This window comes from Oncorhynchus mykiss, chromosome 9, assembly GCF_057628025.1.
Source record: "Oncorhynchus mykiss isolate SJ-2025 chromosome 9, ASM5762802v1, whole genome shotgun sequence".
Classification (NCBI taxonomy): domain Eukaryota; kingdom Metazoa; phylum Chordata; class Actinopteri; order Salmoniformes; family Salmonidae; genus Oncorhynchus; species Oncorhynchus mykiss.
Genome location: NC_143030.1, coordinates 75,144,810 through 75,172,149, shown reverse-complemented (window position 1 = coordinate 75,172,149; position 27,340 = coordinate 75,144,810). Strand labels below are relative to the sequence as shown.

The window sequence follows — 27,340 nt, the reverse complement described above, 5'->3', positions numbered from 1 at the left end:
TTCTCCCTCTCCTGCTCTTTCTCCCTCTCCTGCTCTTTCTCCCTCTCCTGCTCTTTCTCCCTCTCCTGCTCTTTCTCCCTCTCCTGCTCTTTCTCGCTCTCCTGCTCTTTCTCGCTCTCCTGCTCTTTCTCGCTCTCCTGCTCTTTCTCGCTCTCCTGCTCTTTCTCGCTCTCCTGCTCTTTCTCGCTCTCCTGCTCTTTCTCGCTCTCCTGCTCTTTCTCCCTCTCCTGCTCTTTCTCGCTCTCCTGCTCTTTCTCTCTCTCTCCTACTTTCATTCTCTTTCTCTATTTCTCGCTCTCTCTCCTGCTCGCTCTTTCTCTCGTTCTCTTTCTCTCGCTCTCTTTCTCCTACTCTATACTCTCTCTCTTTCTCTCCTACTCTCTCTCTTTCTCTCCTCCTCCTCTTTCTTTCTCTCCTACTCTCTCTCTTTCTCTCCTCCTCCTCTTTATTTTTCTCCTACTCTCTCTCTCTTTCTCTCCTCCTCCTCTTTCTTTCTCTCCTACTCTCTCTCTCTTTCTCTCCTCCTCCTCTTTCTCTCTCTCCTCCTCCTCTTTCTCTCTCCTACTCGCTCTCTTTCTCTCCTACTCGCTCTCTCTTTCTCTCCTACTCGCTCTCTCTTTCTCTCCTACTCGCTCTCTCTTTCTCTCCTACTCGCTCTCTTTTCTCTCCTACTCGCTCTCTCTTTCTCTCCTACTCGCTCTCTCTTTCTCTCCTACTCGCTCTCTCCTACTTTCTCTCCTACTCTTTCTCTCCTACTCCTACTCTTTCGTTCTCTCCTACTCTATCCTACTCTTACTCTTTCTCGCTCTCTCTCTCCTACTCTTTCTCTCTCTTTCTCTCTCTCCTACTCTTTCTCTCTTTTTTTTTTGCCCATCTCAATCTGTCTTTCTCTCTTTGTCTCTTTTTCTCTTCCTCGCTCACCTGTCCTCACTCTCTCCTCTCCAGGCTTTAACCCCATGTGGGAGGAGACGCTGGTGTTCACGCTGCACATGCCCGAGCTGGCGCTGGTACGTTTCCTGGTGTGGGACCATGACCCGATCGGCCAGGACTTCATTGGCCAGCGCACCATCGCCTTCAACAGCATGATACCAGGTGTCTACCTACATCCTCCTTCAATCCAGCACACCCCCAACCACTACTGTTCTGTTGTCGGACACTCAACTGGCCTGTTAGTATAGGGCAGGGATCATCCTACTAGATCTGTTAGTATTGGGCAGGGATCATCCTACTCGATCTGTTAGTATAGGGCAGGGATCATCCTACTAGATCTGTTAGTATTGGGCAGGGATCATCCTACTCGATCTGTTAGTATAGGGCAGGGATCATCCTACTCGATCTGTTAGTATAGGGCAGGGATCATCCTACTCGATCTGTTAGTATAGGGCAGGGATCATCCTACTCGATCTGTTAGTATAGGGCAGGGATCATCCTACTCGATCTGTTAGTATAGGGCAGGGATCATCCTACTCGATCTGTTAGTATAGGGCAGGGATCATCCTACTCTATCTGTTAGTATAGGGCAGGGATCATCCTACTCTATCTGTTAGTATAGGGCAGGGATCATCCTACTCGATCTGTTAGTATAGGGCAGGGATCATCCTACTCGATCTGTTAGTATAGGGCAGGGATCATCCTACTCGATCTGTTAGTATAGGGCAGGGATCATCCTACTAGATCTGTTAGTATAGGGCAGGGATCATCCTACTAGATCTGTTAGTATAAGGCAGGGATCATCCTACTAGATCTGTTAGTATAAGGCAGGGATCATCCTACTAGATCTGTTAGAATAGGGCAGGGATCATCCTACTAGATCTGTTAGTATTGGGCAGGGATCATCCTACTCGATCTGTTAGTATAGGGCAGGGATCATCCTACTAGATCTGTTAGTATAGGGCAGGGATCATCCTACTAGATCTGTTAGTATTGGGCAGGGATCATCCTACTCGATCTGTTAGTATAGGGCAGGGATCATCCTACTAGATCTGTTAGTTTAGGGCAGGGATCATCCTACTAGATCTGTTAGTATAGGGCAGGGATCATCCTACTAGATCTGTTAGTATAGGGCAGGGATCATCCTACTCGATCTGTTAGTATAGGGCAGAGATCATCCTACTAGATCTTTTAGTATTGGGCAGGGATCATCCTACTCGATCTGTTAGTATAGGGCAGGGATCATCCTACTCGATCTGTTAGTATAGGGCAGGGATCATCCTACTCGATCTGTTAGTATAGGGCAGGGATCATCCTACTAGATCTGTTAGTATTGGGCAGGGATCATCCTACTCGATCTGTTAGTATTGGGCAGGGATCATCCTACTAGATCTGTTAGTATAGGGCAGGGATCATCCTACTCGATCTGTTAGAATAGGGCAGGGATCATCCTACTCGATCTGTTAGTATAGGGCAGGGATCATCCTACTCGATCTGTTAGTATAGGGCAGGGATCATCCTACTAGATCTGTTAGTATTGGGCAGGGATCATCCTACTCGATCTGTTAGTATAGGGCAGGGATCATCCTACTCGATCTGTTAGTATAGGGCAGGGATCATCCTACTAGATTCAGCCGCGGCCCGGGTTTTGTTTCTTGAGCCGCTGATCAGGGGACTGGAACATAATTACAAATCATTTGTAGACTGCAAATTCACCTCAAGAAGCCCAAACAGATATAATATTTGACTAAAACATAATAATTTGAAACCTTGCTTACATGCAATATATCTTACATGCAATATATCTTTCTATTACACGAGACTTTAGAACAGGTTTCCCAAAGTTGAATCACTTGGAGCTGATTAGCTGGTGTCTTTAATGTCCAAATTCGACCACGGGCCGTCAGTAGGGTAACCCTGGTATAGGCTGTGTGTGTATATAGCTGTTAGCAGTTTGTGTACTCTGTTGGGAACAGGTCAGTATGTGTGTTCATATTGTAGTTGATATAGCTGTTCATAGTTTTGTTATTTGTACTGGGAACAGTTCGGTATATGTGTTTAGTTTATACTGTAGTTGTTAGTAGTGTTATGTTGTGAACTGGGAACAGTTCGGTATATGTGTTAGTTTATACTGTAGTTGTTAGTAGTGTTATGTTGTGAACTGGGAACAGTTCGGTATATGTGTTAGTTTATACTGTAGTTGTTAGTAGTGTTATGTTGTGAACTGGGAACAGTTCGGTATATGTGTTAGTTTATACTGTAGTTGTTAGTAGTGTTATGTTGTGAACTGGGAACAGTTCGGTATATGTGTTAGTTTATACTGTAGTTGTTAGTAGTGTTATGTTGTGAACTGGGAACAGTTCGGTATATGTGTTTAGTTTATACTGTAGTTGTTAGTAGTGTTATGTTGTGAACTGGGAACAGTTCGGTATATGTGTTAGTTTATACTGTAGTTGTTGGTAGTGTTATGTTGTGAACTGGGAACAGTTCGGTATATGTGTTAGTTTATACTGTAGTTGTTGGTAGTGTTATGTTGTGAACTGGGAACAGACCGGTATATGTGTTAGTTTATACTGTAGTTGTTAGTAGTGTTATGTTGTGAACTGGGAACAGTTCGGTATATGTGTTAGTTTATACTGTAGTTGTTGGTAGTGTTATGTTGTGAACTGGGAACAGTTCGGTATATGTGTTTAGTTTATACTGTAGTTGTTAGTAGTGTTATGTTGTGAACTGGGAACAGTTCGGTATATGTGTTTAGTTTATACTGTAATTGTTAGTAGTGTTATGTTGTGAACTGGGAACAGTTCGGTATATGTGTTAGTTTATACTGTAGTTGTTAGTAGTGTTATGTTGTGAACTGGGAACAGTTCGGTATATGTGTTAGTTTATACTGTAGTTGTTGGTAGTGTTATGTTGTGAACTGGGAACAGTTCGGTATATGTGTTAGTTTATACTGTAGTTGTTGGTAGTGTTATGTTGTGAACTGGGAACAGTTCGGTATATGTGTTTAGTTTATACTGTAGTTGTTGGTAGTGTTATGTTGTGAACTGGGAACAGTTCGGTATATGTGTTAGTTTATACTGTAGTTGTTAGTAGTGTTATGTTGTGAACTGGGAACAGTTCGGTATATGTGTTAGTTTATACTGTAGTTGTTAGTAGTGTTATGTTGTGAACTGGGAACAGTTCGGTATATGTGTTAGTTTATACTGTAGTTGTTAGTAGTGTTATGTTGTGAACTGGGAACAGTTCGGTATATGTGTTAGTTTATACTGTAGTTGTTAGTAGTGTTATGTTGTGAACTGGGAACAGACCGGTATATGTGTTAGTTTATACTGTAGTTGTTAGTAGTGTTATGTTGTGAACTGGGAACAGTTCGGTATATGTGTTAGTTTATACTGTAGTTGTTAGTAGTGTTATGTTGTGAACTGGGAACAGTTCGGTATATGTGTTAGTTTATACTGTAGTTGTTAGTAGTGTTATGTTGTGAACTGGGAACAGACCGGTATATGTGTTAGTTTATACTGTAGTTGTTAGTAGTGTTATGTTGTGAACTGGGAACAGTTCGGTATATGTGTTAGTTTATACTGTAGTTGTTAGTAGTGTTATGTTGTGAACTGGGAACAGTTCGGTATATGTGTTAGTTTATACTGTAGTTGTTAGTAGTGTTATGTTGTGAACTGGGAACAGTTCGGTATATGTGTTAGTTTATACTGTAGTTGTTAGTAGTGTTATGTTGTGAACTGGGAACAGTTCGGTATATGTGTTTAGTTTATACTGTAGTTGTTAGTAGTGTTGTGTTGTGAACTGGGAACAGTTTATGATTGTTGTGCTATTTGAAAACGTTTGAGGCCTTCTCTGATTTTAGTAGTGCTTCATGGTTGTTTCATTGATCTTCTACCAGAGAGTCCAGAGATATGAAACATTGTTCTGTTCGTTTCCATGTACCTGGGCTCATTGTCATATTTTATGTGTGTGCTTTTTTTTTTAAATGTAGGTTATCGCCACGTGTATTTGGAAGGTATGGAGGCGGCCTCCATCTTTGTTCACGTGTCTGTACATGACATCACTGGTAAGGTAGGTACTAAGGGAAGTGACCAGGGTATTTCACCCACAAGGCCTTTCTGTTTTGTATGCAAGCGTTTGCCCTTTTAATTGTACCACTTTTTAATTGTGCGTCTCTCAATAATTTTACGTTGGACTTCTAAAAATAAATTAAACATAAAAAAAAAAAGTTCTGCTCCAAGTACTTTTCAACACAATATTTCAGAGAGAATTGAAGTGAGTTTTCCTCCTATTCATCAACAGACGGTGGTTATTGAAAGGAAAACAAATCTCCATTGTTATACAGATGAAGGATTGTTAGTGCCAAAGCTGGAAAATAAATCTAATCATTGAAAAATCCATTCAATTAGGAGCTCTCGTTAATTGTCCCGGTTGCAGATCAATGGAGAATAATTAATCAGAGGTGCCTAATTAAGTAATGAAGTGTCCTTAGCAGCAGCCAACCACGGCCCAGACAGCCCAGCTGTGTCATCTGCGTGTCACAGTTGAGTGGCAGCTGCTGCAGCCGCCACCGTTCTGACAATTAGCACGTTTAAATGGAGACAGATATAGATTACAGTCGCCTCAATAGTGATTATATTTTCTTCAAGCCAGATGCTACTCTCCCTATAGACAGGCAGGGATATGAACTTGTATTTATGATATAGGATTTTTAGATTACTGACTCAAGTCGCTCTAAATTGATGTTCAGTCGACTTTGGATAAATCTAATGTTGTTGGACTGTCGTAACATCTTGCATTGAACCAGAAAAGTTAATTGAATAGGTATTGGAAAACTGTAGACACATTCTACTACAGTTTGCACTTAACCAAAGTGTTCTTATCGGGAGTCAATCAATGCACTTTGAATCAAATGAAACAATTGACTACTAGAGATCTGAAACCATATTCTATAGTCTCTCTACTAGAGAACTGAAACCATATTCTATAGTCTCTCTACTAGAGAACTGAAACCATATTCTATAGTCTCTCTACTAGAGAACTGAAACCATATTATATAGTCTCTCCACTAGAGATCTGAAACCATATTCTATAGTCTCTCTACTAGAGATCTGAAACCATATTCTATAGTCTCTCTACTAGAGAACTGAAACCATATTCTATAGTCTCTCTACTAGAGAACTGAAACCATATTATATAGTCTCTCCACTAGAGATCTGAAACCATATTCTATAGTCTCTCTACTAGAGATCTGAAACCATATTCTATAGTCTCTCTACTAGAGAACTGAAACCATATTCTATAGTCTCTCTACTAGAGATCTGAAACCATATTCTATAGTCTCTCCACTAGAGAACTGAAACCATATTTTATAGTCTCTCTACTAGAGAACTGAAACCATATTCTATAGTCTCTCTACTAGAGAACTGAAACCATATTCTATAGTCTCTCCACTAGAGAACTGAAACCATATTTTATAGTCTCTCTACTAGAGAACTGAAACCATATTCTATAGTCTCTCTACTAGAGAACTAAAACCATATTCTATAATCTATCTGCTAGAGAACTGAAACCATATTATATAGTCTCTCTACTAGAGAACTGAAACCATATTATATAGTCTATCTGCTAGAGAACTGAAACCATATTATATAGTCTCTCCAATAGAGAACTGAAACCATCTTTGAATAGTCTATCTACTAGAGAACTGAAACCACCTTTCCATAGACTATCTACTAGAGAACTAAAACCATCTTGCAATAGTCTATCTAAACTCAGCAAAAAAAGAAATGTCCTCTCACTGTCAACTGCATTTATTTTCAGCAACTGTGTAAATATTTGTATGAAAATAAGATTCAACAACAGACATAAACTGAACAAGTTCCACAGACATGTGACTAACAGACATGGAACAAAGGGAGGGGGGGTCAAAAGTAACAGTCAGTATCTGGTGTGGCCACCAGCTGCATTAATCACTGCAGTGCATCTCCTCCTCATGGACTGCACCAGATGTGCCAGTTCTTGCTGGGAGATGTTACCCCACTCTTCCACCAAGGCACCTGCAAGTTCCCGGACATTTCTGGGGGGAACGGCCCTAGACCTCACCCTCCGATCCAACAGGTCCCAGACGTGCTCTATGGGATTGAGATCCGGGCTCTTCGCTGGCCATGGCAGAACACTGACATTCCTGTCTTGCTGGAAATCACGCACAGAACGAGCAGTATGGCTGGTGGCATTGTCATGCTGGAGGGTCATGTCAGGATGAGCCTGCAGGAAAGGTACCACATGAGGGAGGAGGATGTCTTCCCTGTAACGCACAGCATTTAGATTGCCTGCAATGACAACAAGCTCAGTCCAATGATGCTGTGACACCCCGACCCTCCACCTCCAAATCGATCCCTCTCCAGAGTACAGGCCTCGGTGTAACGCTCATTCCTTCAATGATAAATGCGAATCCGATCATCACCCCTGGTGAGACAAAACCGCGACTCGTCAGTGAAGAGCACTTTTTGCCAGTCCTGTCTGGTCCAGCGACGGTGGGTTTGTGCCCATAGGCGACGTTGTTGCCGGTGATGTCTGGTGAGGACCTGCCTTACAACAGGCCTACAAGCCCTCAGTCCAGCCTCTCTCAGCCTATTGCGGACAGTCTGAGCACTGATTGGAGGGATTGTGCATTCCTGGTGTAACTCAGGCAGTTGTTGTTGCCATCCTGTACCTGTCCCACAGGTGTGATGTTCGGATGTACCGATCCTGTGCAGGTGTTGTTACACGTGGTCTGCCCTGCGAGGACGATCAGCTGTCTGTCCTGTCTCCCTGTAGCGCTGTCTTAGGCGTCTCACAGTACGGGCATTGCAATTTATTGCCCTGGCCACCTCTTCAGTCCTCATGCCTCCTTGCAGCATGCCTAAGGCACGTTCACGCAGATGAGCAGGGACCCTGGGCATCTTGCTTTTGGTGTTTTTCAGAGTCAGTAGAAAGGCCTCTTGTGTCCTAAGTTTTCATAACTGACTTTAATTGCCTACCGTCTGTAAGCTGTTAGTGTCTTAATTAACAACCGTTCCACAGGTGCATGTTAATTAATTGTGTATGGTTCATTGAACACACATGGGAAACAGTGTTTAAACCCTTTACAATGAAGATCTGTGAAGTTATTTTGATTTTTACGAATTATCTTTGAAGGACAGGGTCGTTTCTTTTTTTGCTGAGTTTACTAGAGAACTGAAACCATCTTCGATAGTCTGACTATCTACTAGAGAACTTGTCATTCTTCTTTTATTTCTATACTGCATTCTCTTGTCTCTGTCATCAACACATACTGTAATGACCACACTGTTCATTTCTCTTCCTGTTTCCAGATCTTTGTCTGCTCTGACTGTTTGTGCATCTATTTGCTGTACTCTCCCTCACTTCCCGCTCTCTCGTCTCACTCTCCCTTCTCTCTCTCGTCTCACTCTCCCTTCTCTCTCTCGTCTCACTCTCCCTTCTCTCTCTCGTCTCACTCTCCCTTGTCTCTCTCTGCCTTCTCTCTCTAATTCTCTCTCTGCCTTCTCTCTCTAATTCTCTCTCTGCCTTCTCTCTCTCGTCTCACTCTCCCTTCTCTCTCTAATTCTCTCTCTCTTCCCTCTCTCGCTCTCTCTTCCCTCTCTCGCTCTCTCTTCCCTCTCTCGCTCTCTCTTCCCTCTCTCGCCCTCTTCCCTCTCTCGCCCTCTCTTCCCTCTCTCGCCCTCTCTTCCCTCTCTCGCCCTCTCTTCCCTCTCTCGCCCTCTCTTCCCTCTCTCGCTCTCTCTTCCCTCTCTCGCTCTCTCTTCCCTCTCTCGCTCTCTCTTCCCTCTCTCGCTCTCTCTTCCCTCTTTCGCTCTCTCTTCCCTCTTTCGCTCTCTCTTCCCTCTCTCGCTCTCTCTTCCCTCTCTTTCTCTCGTTCTCTCCTTTCTGTGATTTCAGTTGAAACCTCTTTGTCCAAACGCTGCTTTTAGAGGCAGAAAATTGTTAGGAGTCCCGAAGGCGCCACTCTGAACCCAGGTGTAGTGAAATCCAGTCAGCACCCTGCATGTGCCACATGCCCCTTCCCTGCCACCCCAGTGATTTCGCCCATCTGCACCCGCAAGGCAATAACGTCCGCCCGTTAGAGCTAACTCATGCTGAACATGAGTTGCGAACATGATTGTGACAGCTTGACTCCTCAGTATCCTCCATCGACCCAAAGTAGATCCAATGTCACTAACATGCGCCGGTGGGGGAGAGAGAGGGACACAATACCGGGACTAGGGGTATTTTATCCCATACTCAGGAGTTTCCCAGCATGGAGCACTGCAGGGTTATACAGAATTAACAGAAAAACACATGTGTTTACGCCGTGAAACAGGAACTCTGTCAGACCTGCCCGGATCTTGCAGGAGGGGGGGGGGGGGGGGGGGGGGGGGGGGGGGGTACGAAACTGTGTGTTTGTGCTATTAGTCGGTTGGCATCACATGTGCTGTAATGCCTTGGGCACTCAGTCTTGGTGTAATTTCGCTTGGATCTACTTGATGACGTTGGGTTGCTGCACATCATGTGCTGAAAGGCAAAGCATTTTGAAATGAACACACACACACACACTCCAGTCATCATGGTGGTCTCAGTGCAAAGAGTGTCACAGCAGGTAACCCAGTGTTGATTCGATTGGTGAATGTCAAATTATGATCTCCATCTCTACATCCCACCTCCAACCCTGTACATGGTGACCTCCCTTCACATTGTACATGGTGACCTCCGCTCACTCTGTACATGATGACTTCCCCCCACATTGTACATGGTGACCTCCGCTCACTCTGTACATGGTGACCTCCGCTCACTCTGTACATGATGACTTCGCCCCACATTGTACATGGTGACCTCCCTTCACTCTGTACATGGTGACCTCCGCTCACTCTGTACATGATGACTTCGCCCCACATTGTACATGGTGACCTCCCCTCACTCTGTACATGGTGACCCTCCCCTCACTCTGTACATGGTTACCCCCTCCTCCCCTCTCTGTACATGGTGACCGCCCCCCTCCCCTCTCTGTACATGGTGACCTCCCCTCACTCTGTACATGGTGACCCCCTTCCCCTCTCTGTACATGGTGACCCCCACTCCCCTCTCTGTACATGGTGACCCTCCCCTCCCCTCTCTGTACATGGTGAACCCCCCCTCCCCTCTCTGTACATGGTGAACTCCCCTCACTCTGTACATGGTGACCCTCCCCCTCTCTGTACATGGTGACCTCCCCTCACTCTGTACATGGTGACCTCCCCTCATTCTGTACATGGTGACCCTCCCCTCACTCTGTACATGGTGACCCTCCCCTCACTCTGTACATGGTGACCTCACCTCACTCTGTACATGGTGACCTCCCCTCTCTGTACATGGTGACCTCCCCGCACTCTGTACATGGTGACCTCCCCTCACTCTGTACATGGTGACCCTCCCCTCACTCTGTACATGGTGACCCTCCCCTCACTCTGTACATGGTGACCCTCCCCTCACTCTGTACATGGTGACCCTCCCCTCACTCTGTACATGGTGACCTCCCCTCACTCTGTACATGGTGACCTCCCCTCACTCTGTACATGGTGACCCTCCCCCTCTCACTCTGTACATGGTGACCCTCCCCCTCTCACTGTGTACATGGTGACCCTCCCCCTCTCACTCTGTACATGGTGACCCTCCCCCTCTCACTCTGTACATGGTGACCCTCCCCCTCTCACTCTGTACATGGTGACCCTCCCCCTCTCACTCTGTACATGGTGACCTCCCCTCTCACTCTGTACATGGTGACCTCCCCTCACTCTGTACATGGTGACCTCCCCTCACTCTGTACATGGTGACCTCCCCTCACTCTGTACATGGTGACCCTCCCCTTTCTGTACATGGTGACCCTCTCACTCTCACTCTGTACATGGTGACCCTCCCCCTCTGTACATGGTAACCCTCCCCCTCTGTACATGCTGACCATCCCCCTCTTTACATGGTGACCCCCCTCTCATCTGTACATGGTGACCCTCTCACTCTCACTCTGTACATGGTGACCACCCCCACTCTCACTCTGTACATGGTGACCCCCCCCTCTTACTCTGTACATGGTGACCACCCCCCCTCTCACTCTGTACATGGTGACCACCCCCCCTCTCACTCTGTACATGGTGATCACCCCCCTCTCACTCTGTACATGGTGACCACCCCCCTCTCACTCTGTAAATGGTGACCACCCCCCCTCTCACTCTGTACATGGTGACCACCCCCCCTCTCACTCTGTACATGGTGACCACCCCCCCTCTCACTCTGTACATGGTGACCACCCCCCCTCTCACTCTGTACATGGTGACCACGCCCCCTCTCACTCTGTACATGGTGACCCTCCCCTCACTCTGTACATGGTGACCCCCCCTCACTCTGTACATGGTGTTCTCCCCTCACTCTGTACATGGTGACCCTCCCCCTCTCTGTACATGGTGACCCTCCCCTCACTCTGTACATGGTGACCCTCCCCTCACTCTGTACATGGTGACCTCCCCTCACTCTGTAAATGGTGACCCTCCCCTCACTCTGTACATGGTGACCTCCCCTCACTCTGTACATGGTGACCTCCCCTCACTCTGTACATGGTGACCTCCCCTCACTCTGTACATGGTGACCTCCCCTCACTCTGTACATGGTGACCTCCCCTCACTCTGTACATGGTGACCTCCCCTCTCTGTACATGGTGACCTCCCCTCACTCTGTACATGGTGACCTCCCCTCACTCTGTACATGGTGACCTCCCCTCACTCTGTACATGGTGACCTCCCCTCACTCTGTACATGGTGACCTCCCCTCACTCTGTACATGGTGACCCTCCCCTCACACTGTACATGGTGACCTCCCCTCACTCTGTACATGGTGACCTCCCCTCACTCTGTACATGGTGACCCTCCCCCTCTCACTCTGTACATGGTGACCCTCCCCCTCTCACTCTGTACATGGTGACCCTCCCCCTCTCACTCTGTACATGGTGACCCTCCCCCTCTCACTCTGTACATGGTGACCCTCCCCCTCTCACTCTGTACATGGTGACCCTCCCCCTCTCACTCTGTACATGGTGACCTCCCCCTCTCACTCTGTACATGGTGACCTCCCCTCACTCTGTACATGGTGACATCCCCTCACTCTGTACATGGTGACCTCCCCTCTCTGTACATGGTGACCCTCCCCCTCTCACTCTGTACATGGTGACCCTCTCACTATCACTCTGTACATGGTGATCCTCCCCCTCTGTACATGGTAACCCTCCCCCTCTGTACATGCTGACCATCCCCCTCTTTACATGGTGACCCCCCTCTCATCTGTACATGGTGACCCTCTCACTCTCACTCTGTACATGGTGACCACCCCCACTCTCACTCTGTACATGGTGACCCTCCCCCTCTCACTCTGTACATGGTGACCCTCCCCCTCTCACTCTGTACATGGTGACCTCCCCCTCTCACTCTGTACATGGTGACCTCCCCTCACTCTGTACATGGTGACCTCCCCTCACTCTGTACATGGTGACCTCCCCTCTCTGTACATGGTGACCTCCCCTCTCTGTACATGGTGACCCTCCCCCTCTCACTCTGTACATGGTGACCCTCTCACTATCACTCTGTACATGGTGACCCTCCCCCTCTGTACATGGTAACCCTCCCCCTCTGTACATGCTGACCATCCCCCTCTTTACATGGTGACCCCCCTCTCATCTGTACATGGTGACCCTCTCACTCTCACTCTGTACATGGTGACCACCCCCACTCTCACTCTGTACATGGTGACCCCCCCCTCTTTCTCTGTACATGGTGACCACCCCCCCTCTCACTCTGTACATGGTGACCACCCCCCCTCTCACTCTGTACATGGTGACCACCCCCCTCTCACTCTGTACATGGTGACCACCCCCCTCTCACTCTGTACATGGTGACCACCCCTCCTCTCACTCTGTACATGGTGACCACCCCCCCCTCTCACTCTGTACATGGTGACCACCCCCCCTCTCACTCTGTACATGGTGACCACCCCCCCTCTCACTCTGTACATGGTGACCACCCCCCCTCTCTCTCTGTACATGGTGACCACCCCCCTCTCACTCTGTACATGGTGACCCCCCCTCTCACTCTGTACATGGTGACCACCTCCCTCTCACTCTGTACATGGTGACCACCCCCCCTCTCACTCTGTACATGGTGACCACCTCCTCTCACTCTGTACATGGTGACCCCCCCCCCTTTCACTCTGTACATGGTGACCCTCACCCTCTCACTCTGTACATGGTGACCACCCCCCCCTCTCACTCTGTACATGGTGACCACCCCCCCTCTCACTCTGTACATGGTGACCACCCCCCCCTCTCTGTCAGTACTGTATGTCCAGGGTAAATGCTTATTGTGAACCAGTTCATGATGTTGGTTTGTCTCGTCTCTTGTTCTCAGGGCAAGGTGTCCAGCGGCATCAAAGGGCTGTTTCACAGAAACCCAAAGCAGACTTCTCTCGACAGTCATGCTGCTGCACAGCTTAGCCATAAGCACACGTTCGGCGCCCACCTGCTGCGCCGCACGGCCAGCGCGCCCACCAAGGTCCTGCCTAAGGTCAAGGAGGGTTTCCCCGAGATCGCCACCGACACCAAAGACTACCGCTCAGAAGGCACCAGCGAGGACCGGGAGTTAGAGGACAGCCACCTCATTGCTTCCTCCCAGCCCCCGCTGCTCCACCAGGGCACCTGGGACACCACGGCCGCCGTTGCCCCCGCCGCATCACGCCAAGGCACCAACAGGCACCATGGCACCAACGAGGCTTTCCACCCCGACGAGGGCAAAGGTAAGGGCTCACCTCGCTTCCTCCGATATTCCTTGAGCTAGCCCCTAAAGCGGGTCAATCGGCTACGTTGCCACGACTCCCTGAATGAGAAACATGGAGTGTTTGCCCACGTGGCAGGATGGGGGTGTCCTCCAACTGCATGATCTGTGTAATTAGCTCTAAGGAAAGCCCAGAGGAGAGGGAGTTCAAGGATGAGGAGAAATGGGGAGAGAGGACCAAGGCGTGGACAGAGAGGCCTGAGAGAGCCTTCCGCTATCCCACTCCCTTCAGGCAGGTTCAACCTGAGCCAAAGCCCAAACCACAGGCCCTGGCCGCAGCCCAGCCTGATGAGTCCTGAGATCCTGCCCCAGGTGTTCTTCCGACCTATCCCTTTTCCCAGGTCCCGAGCCAGAGCCCATCAAACTCTGGACACCTGTCCCACTGAGGCTCACCCTGACCCAATTGAGGCTCACCCTGACCCAACTGAGGCTCACCCTGACCCAACTGAGGCTCACCCTGACCCAACTGAGGCTCACCCTGACCCAACTGAGGCTCACCCTGAGAGGAACACCTCCTCTTGCATCATGTCCCACCGGCGCTTCCCCTCCCCTCCTACCTCCCCGCTTGCGACGCTCACCCCCGACTGCCGGAGCGGTGCCCCGCTGCCCAACTACGGCAGTGCTTGCGGCCCGGCCCCTGGCACTACCATCAGCAGCTCCGACTGTGGCAGCTTGTCGCTCGGCGACAGTTGCAGCAGCTGCGAGAGCCTGGGGAGCCTCGAGCTGGCTCCTACGCTGCCTCCGCGAGGGGTTCTTGACAGCGGCAGGCTCGCCGTGGGCACCCTGCAGCGTGAGATGAACCTCCTCTTTCCTCAGAAGATGGACGAGCTGCTCAGTAAATCCCCCATGTTCTTTGCCAGGAAGGTGGAGCTGCCATTGCAGTGCCCACAGTAGTACCCATTGAGGTGTTTTAGAAGCACCTACAGCAGTCCCTTACAGTTGCCATAGTGAGCACATGTGCAGTGCTGATCCCCTAGTAATAAGCCATGTGCTGTGAGCAGTACCCCCAGAAGACCCACCCTTCAGAGAGCTGATGTCTATGGGTTTATAATGTAGTCTAGAACCCAGGTCCCCTCACTAATCAAAATCACCCTTTTGTCTAGACCTCCGGTTCTTCCACCAATCAAAAGTTACCTTTAGTGTTCTAGACCTCTGGTTCTTCCACCAATCAAAAGTTACCTTTAGTGTTCTAGACCTCCAGGTCTTCCACCAATCAAAAGTTACCTTTAGTATTCTAGACCTCCATTTCTTCCACCAATCAAAAGTTACCGTTAGTGTTCTAGACCTCCAGTTCTTCCACCAATCAAAAGTTACCTTTAGTGTTCTAGACCTCCGGTTCTTCCACCAATCAAAAGTTACCGTTAGTGTTCTAGACCTCCAGTTCTTCCACCAATCAAAAGTTACCTTTAGTGTTCTAGACCTCCGGTTCTTCCACCAATCAAAAGTTACCGTTAGTGTTCTAGACCTCCGGTTCCCTCACCACTCAGTCACCCTTTTATCTAGACCAACTCTGGACCTCAGTTCCACTGCTTTTTCTCTACATTGTTCCCCTCTGACCAAGGCGTGGACAGGGCTGATTTAGACCTGGGACACCGGCTGGTTACTAATTATGTATCAGGTAGAACAGAAAACCAGCAGGCTCCAGACCTCGTAGAGTCAGAGTTGAAGAACACTGATCCCCTCACCAATCAAGTTTGACTTTAGCTCATTAGCACATCAATTCCCACCAACTACCCATCGTTACTAGAATTTATAAGCTCAACAAAAAGGCATAACTGTAATAATGAGTAGCAAACTAGTAATGAGTTGTAAGAAAAATATTTCATCATTTTGTGCCCAACAGATAAAAGTACAGCAAGGAAAAGAAAATACAACAGATAATGATAAATCCACTATTCTATGGAAAGTACAGCACCTTGTTTGACTGAAGGCTCCATATCACTCTAGAACTCAACCCCTTGGTAACAATGAACATTAAACATCTCCCCCAAAAGTGAAAGAGCCAAACCATCATATGACTTGACCCGGGGGGGAGCCCTCCAACTCTCCTGGTCCAAACCCTGATGAACACCAGCTGTCCTCTCATCCCCTGCTCACCCAGACTTAGTATCTCCCACTCATTTATGGCGATGTTACAATGAAGGATGTTCACCATACATTTAGCACAATGTATTTCTATTCTATTACTGGTCTTTTCTCTTCAATCTTTAAACTCAGCTTCAGCTGCTACCCTTTCACTTAACACACAGGCTCTCTTGTGTCACGGTCTGTAATAAGTTTGTGGTAAGTTGTACTGTCTTTTCACAGCACAGTATACTTCAGTATATCTGTTGTAGACATGGTTTTTAAATAGTTTAGAAACGTGATATTGTGAAGTTGATCTTTTTGCCCTTATAATTAAGTAGTATTCTGATACTTTATCAATTTTCTCAAATGACTCTACGCACTCTTGTTTCAGCCCTCTCCTCTGCACTGTTCCCTCTGCTAACCTCCTTTGTTCTGTCCCTCTCTCTGCACTGTTCCCTCTGCTAACCTCCTTTGTTCTGTCCCTCTCTCTGCACTGTTCTCTCTGCTAACCTCCTTTGTTCTGTCCCTCTCTCTGCACTGTCCCCTCTCCTTCATCCAGTTGTGCTAACCTCCTTTGTTCTGTCCCTCTCTCTGCACTGTTCTCTCTGCTAACCTCCTTTGTTCTGTCCCTCTCTCTGCACTGTTCCCTCTCCTTCATCCAGTTGTGCTAACCTCCTTTGTTCTGTCCCTCTCTCTGCACTGTTCCCTCTGCTAACCTCCTTTGTTCTGTCCCTCTCTCTGCACTGTTCCCTCTCCTTCATCCAGTTGTGCTAACCTCCTTTGTTCTGTCCCTCTCTCTGCACTGTTCCCTCTGCTAACCTCCTTTGTTCTGTCCCTCTCTCTGCACTGTTCCCTCTGCTAACCTCCTTTGTTCTGTCCCTCTCTCTGCACTGTTCCCTCTGCTAACCTCCTTTGTTCTGTCCCTCTCTCTGCACTGTTCCCTCTGCTAACCTCCTTTGTTCTGTCCCTCTCCTCTGCACTGTTCCCTCTGCTAACCTCCTTTGTTCTGTCCCTCTCTCTGCACTGTTCCCTCTGCTAACCTCCTTTGTTCTGTCCCTCTCTCTGCACTGTTCCCTCTGCTAACCTCCTTTGTTCTGTCCCTCTCTCTGCACTGTTCCCTCTGCTAACCTCATTTGTTCTGTCCCTCTCTCTACACTGTTCCCTCTCTGCTAACCTCCTTTGTTCTGTCCCTCTCTCTGCACTGTTCCCTCTGCTAACCTCCTTTGTTCTGTCCCTCTCTCTGCACTGTTCCCTCTCTGCTAACCTCCTTTGTTCTGTCCCTCTCTCTGCACTGTTCCCTCTGCTAACCTCCTTTGTTCTGTCCCTCTCTCTGCACTGTTCCCTCTGCTAACCTCCTTGTTTCAGCCCTCTCCTCTGCACTGTTCCCTCTCCTTCATCCAGTTGTGCTAACCTCCTTTGTTCTGTCCCTCTCTCTGCACTGTTCCCTCTCCTTCATCCAGTTGTGCTAACCTCCTTTGTTCTGTCCCTCTCTCTGCACTGTTCTCTCTGCTAACCTTCCTTTGTTCTGTCCCTCTCTCTGCACTGTTCCCTCTGCTAACCTCCTTGTTTCAGCCCTCTCCTCTGCACTGTTCCCTCTCCTTCATCCAGTTGTGCTAACCTCCTTTGTTCTGTCCCTCTCTCTAAACTGTTCCCTCTGCTAACCTCGTTTCAGCCCTCTCTCTGCACTGTTCCCTCTGCTAACCTCCTTGTTTCAGCCATCTCCTCTGCACTGTTCCCTCTCCTTCATCCAGTTGTGCTAACCTCCTTTGTTCTGTCCATCTCTCTGCACTGTTCCCTCTGCTAACCTCCTTTGTTCTGTCCCTCTCCTCTGCACTGTTCTCTCTGCTAACCTCCTTGTTTCAGCCCTCTCCTCTGCACTGTTCCCTCTCCTTCATCCAGTTGTGCTAACCTCCTTTGTTCTGTCCCTCTCTCTGCACTGTTCCCTCTGCTAACCTCCTTTGTTCTGTCCCTCTCCCTGCACTGTTCCCTCTGCTAACCTCCTTTGTTCTGTCCCTCTCTCTGCACTGTTCCCTCTGCTAACCTCCTTTGTTCTGTCCCTCTCTCTACACTGTTCCCTCTCTGCTAACCTCCTTTGTTCTGTCCCTCTCTCTGCACTGTTCCCTCTGCTAACCTCCTTTGTTCTGTCCCTCTCTCTGCACTGTTCCCTCTCTGCTAACCTCCTTTGTTCTGTCCCTCTCTCTGCACTGTTCCCTCTGCTAACCTCCTTTGTTCTGTCCCTCTCTCTGCACTGTTCCCTCTGCTAACCTCCTTGTTTCAGCCCTCTCCTCTGCACTGTTCCCTCTCCTTCATCCAGTTGTGCTAACCTCCTTTGTTCTGTCCCTCTCTCTGCACTGTTCCCTCTCCTTCATCCAGTTGTGCTAACCTCCTTTGTTCTGTCCCTCTCTCTGCACTGTTCTCTCTGCTAACCTCCTTTGTTCTGTCCCTCTTTCTGCACTGTTCCCTCTGCTAACCTCCTTGTTTCAGCCCTCTCCTCTGCACTGTTCCCTCTCCTTCATCCAGTTGTGCTAACCTCCTTTGTTCTGTCCCTCTCTCTAAACTGTTCCCTCTGCTAACCTCGTTTCAGCCCTCTCTCTGCACTGTTCCCTCTGCTAACCTCCTTGTTTCAGCCATCTCCTCTGCACTGTTCCCTTTCCTTCATCCAGTTGTGCTAACCTCCTTTGTTCTGTCCATCTCTCTGCACTGTTCCCTCTGCTAACCTCCTTTGTTCTGTCCCTCTCCTCTGCACTGTTCTCTCTGCTAACCTCCTTGTTTCAGCCCTCTCCTCTGCACTGTTCCCTCTCCTTCATCCAGTTGTGCTAACATCCTTTGTTCTGTCCCTCTCTCTGCACTGTTCCCTCTGCTAACCTCCTTTGTTCTGTCCCTCTCTCTGCACTGTTCCCTCTCCTTCATCCAGTTGTGCTAACCTCCGTTGTTCTGTCCCTCTCTCTGCACTGTTCCCTCTGCTAACCTCCTTTGTTCTGTCCCTCTCTCTGCACTGTTCTCTCTGCTAACCTCCTTTGTTCTGTTCCTCTCTCTGCACTGTTCCCTCTGCTAACCTCCTTTGTTCTGTCCCTCTCTCTGCACTGTTCCCTCTGCTAACCTCCTTTGTTCTGTCCCTCTCTCTGCACTGTTTCCTCTGCTAACCTCCTTTGTTCTGTCCCTCTCTCTGCACTGTTCTCTCTGCTAACCTCCTTTGTTCTGTCCCCCTCTCTGCACTGTTCTCTCTCTGCTAACCTCCTTTGTTCTGTCCCTCTCTCTGCACTGTTCTCTCTCTGCTAACCTCCTTTGTTCTGTCCCTCTCTCTGCACTGTTCCCTCTGCTAACCTCCTTTGTTCTGTCCCTCTCTCTGCACTGTTCTCTCTGCTAACCTCCTTTGTTCTGTCCCTCTCTCTGCACTGTTCCCTCTGCTAACCTCCTTTGTTCTGTCCCTCTCTCTGCACTGTTCCCTCTCCTTCAACCAGTTGTGCTAACCTCCTTTGTTCTGTCCCTCTCTCTGCACTGTTCCCTCTGCTAACCTCCTTTGTTCTGTCCCTCTCTCTGCACTGTTCTCTCTGCTAACCTCCTTTGTTCTGTCCCTCTCTCTGCACTGTTCCCTCTGCTAACCTCCTTTGTTCTGTCCCCCTCTCTGCACTGTTCCCTCTGCTAACCTCCTTTGTTCTGTCCCTCTCTCTGCACTGTTCTCTCTGCTAACCTCCTTTGTTCTGCCCCTCTCTCTGCACTGTTCTCTCTCTGCTAACCTCCTTTGTTCTGTCCCTTTCTCTGCACTGTTCTCTCTCTGCTAACCTCCTTTGTTCTGTCCCTCTCTCTGCACTGTTCCCTCTGCTAACCTCCTTTGTTCTGTCCCTCTCTCTGCACGCTCTCTCTGTTCCTAGTGCAGAATTGAGGGGATGACAATAGCCAGGTAAGGAGAACCCTTGAATGTCTGCACCCTCACCCACTGTTTTCTGCTCATTCCCTGTGACTGTCTTCATAACCCTCCTTCACTCCCTCCACCCAGTCTCTGTAAGCACCGTGTACGCAGACTGGATCAGGGACTACGGTACCTGAACTCCTCTAATAATAAACACTTGTTTTTTGATTTCCGTTGCAAAACGTGTTTGCTACGTTACGCACTAATTAATATGACCCAAGTAGTCAGAGTCACAGATGGGGTTTAACAACACACTTTGTTGTCAACACACTTTGCACTGTGTTAGGACAAGCATGTCGAGGTTGAGCTATGGACACAGATTTTGGGGCACGTGGAGTCTCACTTGTGTGAATCATCATTCCACTCATAACTACACTGCTGGTAATTCCCATTCCATTGTTGCCATACTGTTATGTTTTCATCTCAGAACCATCCTGATCATCAGTGTATGAACGCAATTCACCAGAATGAATATTGGTCATTTAGGCATCTATCCATCAAGGTCCCATTTTAGTGCTCTATTTTAGTCTTTATAGTTTAAACGTTACAGATTCCCTGATTTGTAGAAATGTAAAGGTGATTTCAGATTGAGATGACATAAGCAGCGTTTTACCGTGAATACGGTCTCCGCTAAAGCGGGAACATTGCCTTTTTAAAAATGTCAATCATGCTGTAAAGCCGAACTTCCGGGATGCTGATTGAACCTATAAGCACATGTTGAATTGCAGTTAGGTTTCGTGTGAAACATTATATTTGTGTATATGCTGTGTGCATCATAAGATCCACATGATGATACTATACGTACCTGTCCCTGCCCAACCTGGCCAGGAAGAGCCTCAGCTGTCTGAGCAACGGAACCTCCCCGGCTGACATTACAGTAACCATTTTGACTGTTGATAATGAATGTAGTCCTGTGCTTACAGATCTGGTGCTCCTCTTTTCTCTCTCTCCCCCCAGACCCTTCCACAGTGCAGAGACCAGCTCCCCCTATTCGACTGCTCGCACCAATCGCTGATGAACTGGGGGACCGCCATCTCACTCACTCCTCTTCCACTCCAGCAGACCACTCATCCACACGTCACTCCCCACCTCCACCGCTCCCTATATCCACAGCAATCACCATCTTCACCTCATCCCCGGCTTCTAAGAGTGAGGCGGACAGTCCCGTTACCGGTATGGGGGAGGAGGGTCCCGTTAACAGTAGGGGGGAGGAGGGTCCCGTTACCGGTTGGGGGGAGGAGGGTCCCGTTACCGGTAGGGGGGAGGAGGGTCCCGTTACCGGTAGGGGGGAGGAGGGTCCCGTTACCGGTAGGGGGGAGGAGGGTCCCGTTACCGGTAGGGGGGAGGAGGGTCCCGTTACCGGTAGGGGGGAGGAGGGTCCCGTTACCGGTAGGGGGGAGGAGGGTCCCGTTACCGGTAGGGGGGAGGAGGGTCCCGTTAACGGTAGGGGGGAGGAGGGTCCCGTTACCGGTAGAGGGGACAACAAGAGACCACCTGCCCTTCACAGGACTACCTTTGCCCCTGTGACACATGACCCCAAAGACCTGAAACCCTCACAGTACAGTGGAGACCCCCGGGTCGATGATGGCACCTCGTCACCAGTGGGGCACTCTCCATGCCGAGTGGAAGCACCGTATACTCAGTCAGGCCACTCAAAGGACGATGCTGAACTCAAGACTGAGCTAAGTGCAAAGTCCCCTGTTCCTCTCGCCGACCACTCTGTAGACGCCAGCCCTCTGAAAGTCCAGGCCCTGAGAGCTCTGTTTGGCAGCAGCCCATTGAACACGCCTGTCAGAAGGACCAAAATCGAGGGCCACGTGCAGGCGGTGGCTGGGGGGCATCAGCAGTCATCAGCCATGCCAGAGGTGTGCACCGACGCCACCCTGAACGACCAGCTGTGGAGCAAGCTGGAGCCCAAGCCAGGCAGCCACAGAGACAGCGTGTCCTCATCCTCCAGCATATCGTCCAACGACACCGTCATTGACCTGTCCCTGCCCAATCTGGCCAGGACGAGCCTCACCTCTCAGAGCAACGGAACCTCCCCGGGCGACATCTTTCCGGACCCACCCTCCTGGGTCAACCGGCCATGCTCTGCCATAGCCTCCTTCGAGGCGCTGCAGGTCAGCAAGAGCAAGTCCAACCCCAACCTCCTGCAGGGCCACCTGGGGGAACCAGAAGACGAACTGCAACCCAGGCCCCTCGGCGCCCCCAGGGAGCCTCCAGTGGACTCACCCAGCAGAATAACCCAGAGGAGGCATACCTGGAGCCGCCTCTACATGGAAGGGCTGAAGCATTCCTCCCCCCCAGCCAAGAAGCCCTCTGCTGCCGCAACCAGCCCCCGGGATACCGTGGCCTCTATGTCTAAGAGCCTGGGGGACTTGACCTCGGATGACATTGCCTGCAACTTTGACAGCAAGTACCACAGCATCACCCGCAGCTTCATCATCAGGCCTTCCCGGAACGACCTGCGGCAGGGTTACCCTAACCATAATCCCCAGAGGCCCCGGCTGTCCAGCGACCTAACTGAGCAGCTGAGGAGGCTGACGGACGTGGAGCCCTTGACAGCTCGCGACTTTGCCCCCCAGGTGCGCCAGGGGCCCCTGGAGGAGCCTCAGGAGGAGCCCCCGCTACGGAGGACGTCGTCCCGGAGCCAGAGCAGGGTGCGCTACATCGCCAACAGGGCCAAGCAGGCCCAAGAGAGGCAGAGGCTGCAGTGTCTCAACCAGTCCCACCCTGCTACTGGTGCTGCTAACGCTAGCATTAGCGGTGGCGGTAGCCCCATGGAGGAGCGGGGGAACCCGGAGGGGGCGTGCTGCGTAGCCCGGAGCCCCTGCGCTAGCCTGGACCTGCTGAGCCAGCTCAGCACCCCAGGGCCCCCCAACAGACAGTCCCAGACCTCCCTGAACTCTGACAACAACGAGGTCTTTTTCATGCTCAAGCTCTGAGAATCAGACTCCTTTTGGAACTGAGCGTGAGAGAGACATTGAAGCATAACTCATTTAAAATTCCATCCAGCTTTCCAGGAAGGTAAATTGTAATTTTTATTAAAGGAATGACATTCTGTACATCTTGATAGGATGTGTTTTTAAATGTATTTAATCATGCAGAATCATGCTACTTCCAGACAGTCACAAGTTTTTCTCTGGTCAATGTGTTCAGTAACTCACATCAACTATGAACACCTATACACAGCAAATGCCTAGCTGGTCACAATGGATGGACTAGTCATTTTTACCACAATGGTCACAACAAACACCAAATAATTGCTCAGAAATAATAGAAACAGCAATGAGTTGTCTATGAAAGCATCCTTTACCAATGCACTCATTTGTTTGCACCAAATGAGGAACGGTGGAATGTGATTGGATAAGCAATGCCTGCCTGACTGTCTAGGTTCACAGTGACTTCCATGTTTGTATATCCCTGACTGTCTAGGTACACAGTGACTTCCATGTTGGTATATGCCTGACTGTCTAGGTACACAGTGACGGCCCATGTTTGTATATGCCTGACTGTCTAGGTAGACAGTGACGGCCCATGTTTGTATATGCCTGACTGTCTAGGTACACAGTGACTTCCATGTTTGTATATGCCTGACTGTCTAGGTACACAGTGACTTCCATGTTTGTATATGCCTGACTGTCTAGGTACACAGTGACGGCCCATGTTTGTATATGCCTGACTGTCTAGGTACACAGTGACTTCCATGTTTGTATATGCCTGACTGTCTAGGTACACAGTGACGGCCCATGTTTGTATATGCCTGACTGTCTAGGTACACAGTGACGGCCCATGTTTGTATATGCCTGACTGTCTAGGTACACAGTGACGGCCCATGTTTGTATATGCCTGACTGTCTAGGTTCAAAGACTTTTATGTTTTGAGTATTCATTGTGAGTTGAGCTGATCCTAAAGTAGCAATAGACGACCATTAGTGGAGTTTTACTATTCTAAAACCCTTTTTAAACTTCAAATTTTAACGATATGTATATACTGTACTTTTAAAATGTGTAGAGATGTTGTTGTTTTTAAAAAATATTTATTGAGCCAGTAGTTCTGAAAGTAGCGCTCATGAGACAAAACTGGTCCTCGAAAATGACATACTACGACACGTGCAGGTATGTGCATCACATCTTAGCTTTCTCTTTTGCTCTGCTTTGTATGTATCTTGCTAGCTGTCACTCAAACGGCGAGGGGCTGAAGCTCATTGGCTTGAACGTGAATTGCTAGGGGGCTGACCCATGTGGGGGAAAATGTAGGGAAAATGGCACCTCTCACCTTCCAGCTTTCAAACTAGAGATTCCGTGGCTAATTTGAGGTTAGACAGTAATTATTCTCATAGATTCTGCATGTATGATTTACATGTTGACACATCCAGCCCAAAGCGGGAGGTTTATAAAATACTTACTAGTCGCCAAAGTTCTTGAGCATGTCTTTTAAGATTGAATAATAAACTTTGTTAACTCATTATAAATCACCAGTCGCCCAGCCATGTGCTAGAAATATTTGTAAACAACTTAAACAAGTGTAATATATTGCAGATTATGGATTTAAAAAAAAGATTGTTGTTTAGTCAATGTGGAGTCTTTACTGAACAGGATAAGAGTAAATGGCAACAATAATTATTTTTCCTAAAAAAATAAATCCAACTTTTAAAATTTTGTGAGTACAGTGAAGTGTGATTTGAATGAGCTGCCAGTGTAAAACTGTACCATACATAGTTATTCTACTTCAAGACTCCTGCTACCTGTTTTTTATTTGACTGCATGTTTTTTTAAACCCTTATGTACGTCTCTCTTATTTTATTATACAAAAAGTTTTTTATATGGGGAACTGATTTGTCGACGACTTCTTGTCTTGTTCAGTGTTCAGGCTGTTGAATGATGATTGGTTACACTGTCTTTGTAGATACTCAACCAGATAGCATTGACCCCGTTTCCAAGCATGTTTATTTGTTCTGTACAGTTTGCACTGCCATTCCAGTTCTCCGCAGGAACTTTAGGAACAATATTGAAGTAAAAAACAGATGTAATTATGAACTGAATAAATCTCTCTTGTATATTTAACAAGCTTATTTTGTTAATTCAACGTCGCACTCTTGTCTCAGTGTTTGGACCGGAGATGTATCTTCCAACAAAATGGGAAGCCCGTTGAACTTATCCCTACAGAAGTTGCCATGGTTGTGCCATGTAGAGCGTTGGGCCAAATCAAATAAAATATTATTTGTCACATGTGCCGAATACAGCAGGTATACCTTACAGTGAATTGCTTACTTACAATACAAAAGCCAAAAGCCAGAGAAAATGCAGAGAGCCAAATTCAAATAAATTACTATAAAAATCAAACTTTCATGAAATCACACATGTAAGATACCAAATTAAAGCTACACGTGTTGTGAATCCAGCCAACATGTCAGATTTCAAAAAGGCTTTTCGGCGAAAGCAAGCGATGCTATTATCTGAGGATAGCACCTCCGTAAACAAAGAGAGAGAAGCATATTTCAACCCTGCAGGCGCGACACAAAACGCAGAAATACAAATATAATTCATGCCTTAACTTTGACGAGCTTCTTCTGTTTGCACTCCAATATGTCCCATAAACATCACAAATGGTCCTTTTGTTCGATTAATTCCGTCGATGTATATCCAAAATGTCCATTTATTTGGCGTGTTTGATCCAGAAAAACACCGGTTCCAACTTGCTCAACGTGACTACAAAATATCTCAAAAGTTACCTGAAAACTTTGCCAAAACATTTCAAACAACTTTTGTAATACATCTTTAGGTATTTTTTAAAGTAAATAATCGATAAAGTTGAAGACTGGATGATCTGTGTTCAATACAGGAAGAAAACAAACTGACGCTACCTTTCTGGTCACGTGCCTCTAACAAACAGTACACTTCAAGTGACCCTCATTTTGAACAGGGCTACTTCATTACACAAAGGAAAAACCTCAACCAATTTCTGAGACTAGTGACATCCAGTGGAAGCGGTAGGAACTGCAAGAAGGTCCCTCAGAAATCTGGATTCCCAATGAAAACCCATTGAAAAGAGAGTGACCTAAAATGGTTTTCTGAATGGTTTTTCCTCAAGGTTTCGCCTGCTAAATAAGTTATGTTATACTCACAGACATGATTCAAACAGTCTTAGAAACTTCAGAGTGTTTTCTATTCAAATCTACTAATAATATGCATATCTTATCTTCTGGGGATGAGTAGCAGGCAGTTGAATTTGGACATGCATTTCATCTGGACGTGAAAATACTGCCCCCTGTCACCAAGAAGTTTTAACCAACAATGCTTTAAAAATGTAAGTAACAAATTATTAAAGAGCAGCAGTAAATAACAATAGCGGGGCTATATAAAGGGGTTACCAGCACAGTCGATGTGCGGGGGCACCGGTGTTGTTGATGGATCGAATCCCTGAGCTGACAATGTAAAAATCTGTCGTTCTGCCCCTGAGCAAAGCAGTTTAACCCACTGTTCCCCGGGTTCCGAAGACGTGGATGCCGCCACCCCCCCCCCCCCCCCCCCCGGGTTAAATGAGGAAGATGCATTTCAGTTGAATACATTATGAACTGCCTTCCTGGACTGTGTTGACCAACCATCACCTATCCCAACCTCATTGGCGTAGTTCATCACACTCCCTGATGGGGAGAAATGTTCCAGAACAATGACTCGGTCCACAATACATGCCCAATATATTATAAAAAATAAACGTCATCCTTTCTATTACATTTGCGAACCCAAGATTTTGAAAGATAAAATGTGGTCGTCACACTTGAACTGAACTACAACTTTTTAAGGCTTAAAGCTCAAACCTCTGAAGGCCTTCAAAAGACTTCAAATGTAATCCAGGAACTAATGCCTTGCTTGCTACAGGGTGAGAAACGGGTCATGCTACATATGGCAAAGCACCAGAAGCATAGTGTTTAGACGGTTAAAGCCTCGCTTATACTTTCGCTCCACTGACCTGTCACTCAACGGACAACAGTCGACCATCATTTTTTTTTGTCTGGCGTTGCTAAGGCAACGGACACCTCTGGTGGAATTGTTGGCTATAGCCAGGCCGCTTATTTTGTACTGGGAAAGGCTTCACAAAAGACTGCTTCATTAGGATTCCAAGGGCACTTCGACTCCCCTCTTCAAACCGTATTTATCAAGCCGGTTGGACATGGTTCAATCTGGAGCCCTTTTGAGTCACTACTGAACTGAGGGAATGATGGTGTCACCGGGGCTTGAATGCCTCACACCAAACTCCAACCCCCCATAACTCCGAGCTCACAACTTTTGGATTTCTCTGGAAGAAATTGAGATGTACGGAATTAAGTAAATAAAGTTTGTAAGACTGAACTCCTCTATGAATTCACCTTCTGTTGCCAGAGTCCCAGGCGTTCTTCCAAAGTATACAACATGAAAAAGATGAGTTAATTGCCCTGTGTTAATCTCTTTAGTTAAATTGAACGGGCTGCTTGGGTACCTAATACGTACTTCTCTGATTATTGAATAGAGCAGTAATTCAAGTCTCTTGGATGTTGTCAAGGGGA

The 27,340-nt window shown here is 47.9% G+C and overlaps 1 protein-coding gene across 7 annotated transcripts in view; it reads left to right on the top strand.

Annotated features, from left to right (window-relative positions):
• Positions 1-24,860, top strand: part of LOC110531267 (1-phosphatidylinositol 4,5-bisphosphate phosphodiesterase eta-2) — a 115,683-nt gene extending 90,823 nt beyond the window's left edge. For 3 of the 7 annotated variants that reach the window (XM_090185400.1, XM_090185399.1, XM_090185401.1), the window contains exons 19-22: positions 946-1,092; positions 4,925-5,004; positions 13,395-13,779; positions 20,752-24,860. In XM_090185400.1, the coding sequence (XP_090041526.1) occupies positions 946-1,092; positions 4,925-5,004; positions 13,395-13,779; positions 20,752-22,739 (2,600 nt within the window). In that variant the 3' untranslated portion in view covers positions 22,740-24,860. Of the gene's footprint in view, positions 1-945; positions 1,093-4,924; positions 5,005-13,394; positions 13,780-19,756; positions 19,786-20,751 lie in introns of all 7 variants that reach the window. The other 4 variants (XM_090185403.1, XM_036988874.2, XM_090185402.1 and 1 more) reach the window with 2 other exon arrangements.
• The last annotated feature ends 2,480 nt before the right edge of the window (positions 24,861-27,340 follow it).